The sequence below is a fragment of the Hylobates moloch genome, unplaced genomic scaffold (assembly GCF_009828535.3).
Source record: "Hylobates moloch isolate HMO894 unplaced genomic scaffold, HMol_V3 SCAFFOLD_1, whole genome shotgun sequence".
NCBI lineage: Eukaryota > Metazoa > Chordata > Mammalia > Primates > Hylobatidae > Hylobates > Hylobates moloch.
In genome coordinates, this window is record NW_026652276.1 from 52,262,790 (window position 1) to 52,273,683 (window position 10,894).

Here is a 10,894-nt window from a genome sequence, read left to right on the forward strand (position 1 = left end):
TATTGCCAACATAGACTTTTGTTTTTCAAATGTCACAAATATCTTTTATTATTTGTAGATTTATTTCTTTTATGAAGTAGTCAAATGAATCAGCTCACCCTTGACTGTAACAAAATACTGCTTGGTGACTTGTGACAGACAGGGTTTTAACCTCTGACAGCGAGATTCATTGTGGAGCATGAGCCAATCATAGATCCTGACGACACTTGTCTCATCTAAGTTGGAATATAAAAAGCCACTTGGAATACAGTATAAAAGATTCACTGGTGTGGCAAGTTGTCTCTCAGACTGTACATGCATTAAAATTTTGCTTGGCATTACTCAAAAGCAAAGGAAAAGTAAAAGGAAGAAACAAGAACAAGAAAAAAAGATTATATTGATTTTAAAATCATGCAAAAACTGCAACTCTGTGTTTATATTTACCTGTTTATGCTGATTGTTGCTGGTCCAGTGGATCTAAATGAAAACAGTGAGCAAAAAGAAAATGTGGAAAAAGAGGGGCTGTGTAATGCATGTACTTGGAGACAAAACACTAAATCTTCAAGAATAGAAGCCATTAAAATACAAATCCTCAGTAAACTTCGTCTGGAAACAGCTCCTAACATCAGCAAAGATGCTATAAGACAACTTTTACCCAAAGCTCCTCCACTCCGGGAACTGATTGATCAGTATGATGTCCAGAGGGATGACAGCAGTGATGGCTCTTTGGAAGATGACGATTATCACGCTACAACGGAAACAATCATTACCATGCCTACAGAGTGTAAGTAGTCCTATTAGTGTATATCAACAGTTCTGCTGACTGTTATTCTAGTGTTTATGAGAAACAGATCTATTTTCAGGCTCTTTTAACAAGCTGTTGGCCTGTATGTAAGTAGAAAGGAAAAGAGTTTCTCTTTTTCAAGATTGCATGAGAATATGTTGATGAGACAAAAATCTGCTGCATTATTTGTTTTCTTATAGAGACACAAAACTAAAAAATAAAATACTTGCATAGCATTAGTTTAATAAGGCAAATATAGATAGCATGCTTATGCTTTCACAGTAATACCACCAAGGCAAGGACTGGGAGATACTACAAGCAATGTTAAAAACTTACATTAGATTTTATAATTGTATTTGGTTGTGTAAAATGTTTTTTTCACTAATAACAGAAAAAAAAGAAATTGCTGGATGTTTAAGCTTACTTGAGCACTGCTGAAAACCTAAAGTGATTTCTGTTATTTGAAACTCTCTCAGTATTTTTTTTGGTCTTCACAGTTAAAAATTTAATATTGAAAGCTATTACACTGAAGAGTATGAAAAAATTAAATATCTTAATGTATTAGTAAGAACAATAATGAAGTAAACATAGCTTAATAATCATCATGAATTAAATATTAGAAAATGCCTAAGAAATAAACATTTTAATTGGGTAGGTTATGGCTCACAAAGTCCTCCTTGTACCTTGACCGTAGTACTATTGTTGAGAGTACCCGGTTTGTGTACTTCCAAGCAGGCACAGTACTTAATAACCTTCTAAAATATTTTATTCTTCCTGAGAGGGAGGGCTTTTACCTGTGGGATCTACACTGCTTCTGACAGATAACATATTTCATACAATTCCTTTTGCAGTCAGCTCAAAAGAATACTTTCTCCAGAAAAGAGAAACAGGCACCTTGACAGAGAAGGCATGGCAAGAAAAATTTTGTGTTACCTGTTATCTTGCTTTAATACAATGCTTTATATACTTTAAACAAGACTCAAAACAGTTTTAAAATATTGTTTCCCTTATTAAGTAATCAGGTTACAATGCAGCAAAGAATTTCCATTTAAGACTCCGCTATCAAATAGGTCTGGAGTAGATTTACCTTTTATAGACAATTTTGGAAAACCAAAATAAAAGAAATTGTTAGTGCTTGTGCTTACATGACAGCCTGGCCCTAAAGACAATACTTTCAAGCTTTCGAGATAGCCTGAATATAACATCAAAATTTTTGTGTTAATTATCTGCTTAGTTTTGCTCCTTTAAAAGGCTATTCCAAAGCCAAAATGTAACAGATGTACTGTGTTTTCTACTAATTCCCGAGGCTCAGTAAGTTGCTCAGTGTGTCTTGTCCCCAGGTAATTCAGGCCTGGGGGAAGGGTTCCTTCTTCCAGACTGATTGGTACAGCTGCTCAGTAAGTGTAACTACTCAGATTCCCAAAGAATTCTAAGTGGTTGTTCCTCCACAGTGTCTCTTGTTCTCTCTAATCATCATCATTTTAAAATTTCATTCAGTGTTCATTACTTCATAGAACCTTCCTTTGTCCATAGTTCTCTGGAAGGGGAATAGATTCCTGACGAACAGCTGAAAATACATACGTCTGAAAAATTCTGAAAAGCTAGGGTAATGATTTTCTTTGACATTTTTTTCTGAGTTATAAAGTTCCACACAGTATTTCATTTTAAAAGACTGCATAGGCATACATTATCTTAATTTTTAAAAATGCTCAACTATTAATATGGAGGGGTTTTGTTAATGGGAAATAATTTCAGTAACTCTTCTTTTCTTATTCATTTATAGCTGATTTTCTAATGCAAGTGGATGGAAAACCCAAATGTTGCTTCTTTAAATTTAGCTCTAAAATACAATACAATAAAGTAGTAAAGGCCCAACTATGGATATATTTGAGACCCGTCGAGACTCCTACAACCGTGTTTGTGCAAATCCTGAGACTCATCAAACCTATGAAAGACGGTACAAGGTATACTGGAATCCGATCTCTGAAACTTGACATGAACCCAGGCACTGGTATTTGGCAGAGCATTGATGTGAAGACAGTGTTGCAAAATTGGCTCAAACAACCTGAATCCAACTTAGGCATTGAAATAAAAGCTTTAGATGAGAATGGTCATGATCTTGCTGTAACCTTCCCAGGACCAGGAGAAGATGGGCTGGTAAGTGATAACTGAAAATAACATTGTAATAACCTTATGTTTTTATTCATAATATGAATAAACAACAGTGGAAAATAGCTACAAATTCCCTAAGCTCATAAGCTAGACAAAGGTATCTTACCCCAACGGTAGCCCTGTACCCAATAAAAGTAGGCGTCCAATTTCATATCCTATGAAACATTCCCTTGATCCTCTGACTTTGCATCAAGATTTTAGAAAACAATTATACCATACTTCTTAATTTCTTAAGAAGTCCTTTTGAATTGGGAATGAAATATAAAGTGCCTTTCATTAATATGATACATGACTGTATGAATTAAAATATTAACTCTATATAGTGGATTTCTACATAAACCAACAAATCCAAACATTATTTTTTTCTCCCAGAAGGGTGCCAAATGTGTTAAAATGTTTGGCTTAGCATAAAACAGATAAACCTTTTAAAATTATAATTAAATGTTTTATTCAGAGAAATTAAGAGTGATATTTATAGGCTTATACTTTATTAAATACATTTAAGATTCCTCATGATAAATATGTTCATTATTTGTAGGATGTTGATGCACTGATGTGTGTATATATCTCTTTATGGAATACTCCTAATAAAACTTCAATTTACATGCCTAGGTGGCCAATTAACCTTTGCCACCTAGCTTATTTCTGAGCTGCCTTAGCATTCTTGTGCAAAAGTTGACTTAGGGAAGGCCAACTAATTTAGTATCAGGCCAAGTAAATGACAATACCTTATATATAACAAAAATTAATAAAAACCATTTTAATTCCTAGTACAAATTTAGGGTTACTCTTCTGGCTTACCTAAATTTCTGTTTACTTCTGTTTTCAAATACTTAATGTGATCACATCTTTTTACATTCATCTATTGATATAATTTACAAAAGAAGATTATACTTGTAAACAACAAACGTTACCTTTGTAATCTTTCAATGATCTTAGTTATAAAGATGATATAATTAGCAGATCAGATCTACTCTAAATAAAACATTCTTCAAAATACTATACAATATTTTTTCATTTGTATTACTTTTTTATTATATATGTGTATATGTATATTTATACACACACGTTTTACTTCAATATGTTGGGGGGTACAAGTGGTTTGTGGCTACACAGATGAATTGTACAGTGGTGAAGTCTGAGGCTTAAGTGCACCCATCACTCCAAGTAGTGTATATTGTACCCAATATGTAGTTTTTAATCCCTCAACCCCTTCTGAGTCTCCAAAGTACCTTATACTACTCTGTATGTCTTTGCGTACCCATAGCTTAGCTCGCACTTACAAGTGAGAACATATGGTATTTGGTTTTCCATTCCCTTCGAATAATGGTCTCCAGCTCCATCTAATTTGCTGCAAAAGACATTACTTCACTCTTTTTTATGGTTAAATAGTATTCCATGGTGTATATATACCACATTTCCTTTATCCATTCATCCGCTGATGGGCACCAGGCTGGTTCCATATCTTTACAACTGTGCATTATGCTGCGATAAACATACGTGTGCAGGTGTCTAAAAGACTATACAATTTTCTAAATGATCTAGTTTCCTTTATATATGCTACTTTAAATGTTAATGACTCCCAAAATGATATTATTATTTTTGACAGTCTTAAATAACACTGCCAGAGCTATTTTCATTTAGATATGGGTTAAAAACTACTGTCAATTATTTAAGAAAGTGTTCCTTTTTATAGGTAGCATTTTAATGATCAAAATTGATAATATGTCCAGTGGTTAATATGTTGTATTCCTCAGATTTTTTCATGTAAAGGGAAACAAAGTCTCAAATGCATTAAAAGATTGGGGCAGAGACAGAACCAACAAATTTTTGAATATCTGAATAGAAACATTTTCCAGTGAAAGAATAAAGGAAATATCATCGTCTCTTCTTCTGAATTTGTCCTTCCCTATTTTGCCCTGGCTTTATTGTCCAAGTTTTCCTGAGTGAGGAGAATGGATGACTATACCTAACCCTCCAGGAGTTACCAGGCATATTTAGCCAACACATTTAATCAGGAAGCAAGAAGAGAGGGAGCTCAGGTCTTTCCTTCATTCCCCACTTCTCCTTCTTCTCCTCTCTCTCTCCTTTCTTCCTTCCCTCTCTTTCTTCCCATAAATATTTTCAGGACATCCATTATGTGCCAGGCAGTCTGGTACTCAAACTTGGAAAAATAAAAATTTAAAAGACACGGAACTGACCTTAGGGGAATTTGTATTGCTGTTAAATTCTTCTGAGACATAAGGGGAAAATCAAGCCTAGTGTAAATTAACATTCCTTAATGCTGTGCCTTTTAAAAATAAATGTGGTATGAGCAAAATTATTAGTTTATTTCTTCAACAATGACTTCTTAAGGTAGGTAGAAAAGTGTCTCCAGGTCTATTGATATTACTGATTGTTCTTTCCTTTTCAAACAGAATCCCTTTTTAGAGGTCAAGGTAACAGACACACCAAAAAGATCCAGAAGGGATTTTGGTCTTGACTGTGATGAGCACTCAACAGAATCGCGATGCTGCCGTTACCCTCTAACTGTGGATTTTGAAGCTTTTGGATGGGATTGGATTATCGCTCCTAAAAGATATAAGGCCAATTACTGCTCTGGAGAGTGTGAATTTGTATTTTTACAAAAATATCCTCATACTCATCTGGTACACCAAGCAAACCCCAGAGGTTCAGCAGGCCCTTGCTGTACTCCCACAAAGATGTCTCCAATTAATATGCTATATTTTAATGGCAAAGAACAAATAATATATGGGAAAATTCCAGCCATGGTAGTAGACCGTTGCGGGTGCTCATGAGATTTATATTAAGTGTTCATAACTTCCTAAAACATGGAAGGTTTTCCCCTCAACAATTTTGAAGCTGTGAAATTAAGTACCACAGGCTATAGGTCTAGAGTATGCTATAGTCACTTAAGCATAAGCTACAGTATATAAACTAAAAGGGGGAATATATGCAATGGTTGGCATTTAACCATCCAAACAAATCATACAAGAAAGTTTTATGATTTCCAGAGTTTTTGAGCTAGAAGGAGATCAAATTACATTTATGTTCCTATATATTACAACATCGGTGAGGAAATGAAAGCGATTCTCCTTGTGTTCTGATGAATTAAAGGAGTATGCTTTAAAGTCTATTTCTTTACAGTTTTGTTTAATATTTACAGAAAAATCTACACACAGCATTGGTAAAATGCAGGATTGTTATATACCATCATTCGAATCATCCTTAAACACTTGAATTTATATTGTATGGTACTATACTTGGTAAGATAAAATTCCACAAAAATAGGGATGGTGCAGCATATGCAATTTCCATTCCTATTATAATTGACACAGTACATTAACAATCCACGCCAATGGTGCTAATACAATAGGCTGAATGTCTGAGGCTACCAGGTTTATCACATAAAAAACATTCAGTAAAATAGTAAGTTTCTCTTTTCTTCAGGTGCATTTTCCTACACCTCCAAATGAGGAATGGATTTTCTTTAATGTAAGAAGAATCATTTTGCTAGAGGTTGCCTTTCAATTCTGTAGCATACTTGGAGAAACTGCATTATCTTAAAAGGCAGTCAAATGGTATTTGTTTTTATCGAAATGTCAAAATAACATACTTGGAGAAGTATGTAATTTTGTCTTTGGAAAATTACAACACTGCCTTTGCAATACTGCAGTTTTTATGGTAAAATAATAGAAATGATCGACTCTATCAATATTGTATAAAAGACTGAAACAATGCATTTATATAATATGTATACAATATTGTTTTGTAAATAAGTGTCTCCTTTTTTATTTACTTTGGTATATTTTTACACTAAGGACATTTCAAATTAAGTACTAAGGCACAAAGACATGTCATGCATCACAGAAAAGCAACTACTTATATTTCAGAGCAAATTAGCAGATTAAATAGTGGTCTTAAAACTCCATATGTTAATGATTAGATGGTTATATTACAATCATTTTATATTTTTTTACATGATTAACATTCACTTTTGGATTCATGTAGGCTGTATAATGTGAATTTGAAATTTCAATGGTTTACTGTCATTGTGTTTAAATCTCAACGTTCCATTATTTTAATACTTGCAAAAACATTACTGAGCATACCAAAATAATTGACTCTATTATCTGAAATGAAGAATAAACTGATGCTATCTCAACAATAACTGTTACTTTTATAATTTGATAATGAATATATTTCTGCATTTATTTACTTCTATTTTGTAAATTGGGATTTTGTTAATCAAATTTATTGTACTATGACTAAATGAAATTATTTCTTACATCTAATTTGTAGAAACAATATAAGTTATATTAAAGTGTTTTCACATTTTTGAAAGACAACAGTTTTTATTCTAATGATTAATTCTGGATTTCTGATTTTCACTTTATTATAAAAGTCTAATGGTTTAGACTTTATTATAAAAGCCTAATGGTTGAGGAATTTTAGGTCTGCTACTCTGGTTCTCAGAGTTAAATTCCTATTAAATTGGTCCTGGTCAAGTTGCTTTACACATACGAAAGCAAGGACTAGTTATATCTGTTTCATTTCTCTTTTATTTTACTTTGTTTTTTTAAATTATACTTTAAGTTTTAGGGTACATGTGCACAACATGCAGGTTAGTTACATATGTATACATGTGCCATGTTGGTGTGCTGCACCCAGTAACTTGTCATTTAACGTTAGGTATATCTCCAAATGCTATCCCTCCCCCCTCCCCCCACCCCACAACAGGCCCTGGTGTGTGATGTTCCCCTTCCTGTGTCCATGTGTTCTCACTGTGCAATTCCCACCTATGAGTGAGAACATGTGGTGTTTGGTTTTTTGTCCTTGCGATAGTTTGCTGAGAATGATGGTTTCCAGCTTCATCCATGTCCCTACAAAGGACATGAATTCATCATTTTTTATGTCTGCACAGTATTCCATGGTGTATATGTGCCACACTTTCTTAATCCAGTCTATCATTGTTGGATATTTGGCTTGGTTCCAAGTCTTTGCTATTGTGAATAGTGCTGCAATAAACATATGTGTGCATGTGTCTTTATAGCAGCATGATTTATAATCCTTTGGGTATATACCCAGTAATGGGATGGCTGGATCAAATGGTATTTCTAGTTCTAGATCCTTGAGGAATCGCCACACTGACTTCCACAATGGTGTTCCTATAAAAGTGTTCCTATTTCTCCACATCCTCTCCAGCACTTGTTGTTTCCTGACTTTTTAGTGATCGCCTTTCTAACTGGTGTGAGATGGTATCTCATTGTGGTTTTGACTTGCATTTCTCTGATGGCCAGTGATGATGAGCATTTTTTCATGTGTCTGTTGGCTGCATAAATGTCTTCTTTTGAGAAGTGTCTGTTCATATCCTTCACCCACTTTTCGATGGGGTTGTTTTTTCCTTGTAAATTTGTTGGAGTTCACTGTAGATTCTGGATATTAGCCCTTTGTCAGATGAGTAGATTGCAAAAATTTTCTCCCATTCTGTAGGTTGCCTGTTCACTCTGATGATAGTTTCTTTTGCTGCGCAGAAGCTCTTTAGTTTAATTAGATCCCATTTGTCAATTTTGGCTTTTGTTGCCATTGCTTTTGGTGTTTTAGACATGAAGTCCTTGCCCATGCCTATGTTCTGAATGGTATTGCCTAGGTTTTCTTCTAGGGTTTTTATGGTTTTAGGCCTAACATTTAAGTCTTTAATCCATCTTGAATTAATTTTTGTATAAGGTGTAAGGAAAGGATCCAGTTTCAGCTTTCTACATATGGCTAGCCAGTTTTCCCAGCACCATTTATTAAATAGGGAATCCTTTCCCTATTTCTTGTTTTTGTCTTGACCTGAAAACTATTTATATGTTTTCATAGGTTCAATTTCCAAATGCATTGCAGTTGGCAAGGGTATATGGTCCTAGAGTTACAAGTTCTACTGAAGCCACAGAGACACAAGGAAGCTACATTTTTTTCTCACCACTTAATGAAACTGGTACACTTATCTGAACTTTGTGGGCACCAATTTTCAAATTGAATTGCAAAACAGTTGTAAAGTACCTAGAAATCCTTAAGTGCAGTAACATATATAAATATTTTTTAAGTGATTCCTCCTCTCCACCCTCCATCAGTTTAGTAACTTAGTTATAAAGCAGTGACTAAGTTTAATGAGGAAGATAATTAAAATTCTATGTGTTAATATTGCTAAATAGTGTATAATTAATATAAGTGTCATTTCAATAATTTCTATTTGTATATTAATTATATACAAATAGAAATCTAAATTCAAATATTGATTAAACTATAATATGATAAAATCCATTTCAAATATCAAATGATCACTTTTAAAAATAAAACACCAATAATATAACTAAGAAATGAAACTATAGGCAATGATAGGCAAGTCATGACTTGTCTGGCATGTGACATAGAGTGTTGAAATTTCATTTGCATGGTCATTCAGTTCCAGTTTACACACTGCAAAACGTATCAAAGCAAACTATACTATTTTAGTCATTCCTGAGTAAGATGTCGAGCAATGAAAAATGGTACTAAATTTAGTACCATTCATGCCTCGATGGCATCTTGCAGAGGAAGTATTTGGAAAATGAGTATATTTATGTTAGATAGCATGCATGGTTTATAGCAAGTTTATCTTGGTTGCCATTGGAAACACTAGACAGAGGTAATATTTAAATATTTTTTCCTAGATTACACATCAAAATACTTCAATAGTATCACATCCTGTCATGAACGCAAGATGTTCTTGAATGTAAGATTTTACATATGAGGCTGCCCAGGCATAAAATGTATATATAATGACGACAGACAACTCTTTAACAAGATAACTTATAAAGGTTGACTGGCTTATGTCAGGTTTAACATTACACTAAGTATTCCTGATATGGAACTGTATAGTTTGGCAACGATGCAAGACACACATGCTTTATTTTCATTGATTCCACTTTTGGATTACTAAAAGAAAGGTATTTAACAGTATTATGCTATTTTCTGCTTCATAATAAAGTTGATGTTTTAAATAAGCACACACATACACTTTCTTAAAAATCAACTTTAATAAAATGTCATTTTATTAGTTCTATATATGCATTATAGGCAAAATATTATTCACTAGTATTAATTTATAGAAATGTAAAACATAATACCAGATTCTGATCCTAATGAGATCTGTTGAAAACGTCTCCTGAGAAGGGCTAACAGCTATATTTGACTCAATTTATCTTAATGGTAACTTTAAACCAAAAATGTAAAAAAGATTAAATCACTAATTCAACCCCTTAATTTGTTATCCTAACCATTCAAAATTACTCTATTAAGAAACCTTTTCCTACAAGTGTTAAGGGTGTTTTCTCTTTAACGTCTTATGAAGGACACTATTCAGAACAAAATTTGATTATGCGGTTTGGGCCATAGATCCTCCACAAGATTTTCTCAGATCCGCTCCCACGGACACTAAGTCTAAGAAGCCAAATGTCTCTTGGCTCTATTCCCATGGAACTCAAAACCTTGGCATTACCTCTCAACCAGCCAAAAACAAAACATGTCCATACAAGAAAGTATGCCTACATGATTTCATGAGATCCTGATAATGCTGACATAGAATTCTGAAGGTGACAATCAAGCATAAAACACTGGTTTACTGAGCAAACTAAAGTGACTATGGGAGAAAATCAAAATTGTTACATGGAAACAATTGAGTGGTCATTGAGGCAATTGCTAGGCTTCAAGCTTCAAGAATATCTTCCTGAAAAGCTGCATACTTTTCAGGCAACTCAAGTAATGGAGTGAATTATATGGCTGCCTGCACCCTAGGTGAAGAATTCTACTGAGGAACACCAGGTCATCTTGGGCTCTGAATGAGGCCAGGTGCCATGGGATAAAAATTATAGTAAAGAAAAGCAGATCACGCCTATAATCCCAGCACGTTGGGAGGCTGAGGCAGGCAGATCACGA

At 33.9% G+C, this 10,894-nt stretch overlaps 1 protein-coding gene across 1 annotated transcript; it reads left to right on the forward strand.

The window, feature by feature from the left end:
- The first annotated feature begins 256 nt into the window (after nucleotides 1-256).
- On the forward strand, nucleotides 257-7,283 carry MSTN (myostatin). The gene is made up of 3 exons (XM_032753366.2): nucleotides 257-763; nucleotides 2,547-2,920; nucleotides 5,353-7,283. The coding sequence occupies exons 1-3, from the start codon at nucleotides 391-393 to the stop codon at nucleotides 5,731-5,733; spliced, it is 1,128 nt and encodes a 375-aa protein (XP_032609257.1). The 5' UTR covers nucleotides 257-390; the 3' UTR covers nucleotides 5,734-7,283.
- Nucleotides 7,284-10,894: the final 3,611 nt, after the last annotated feature.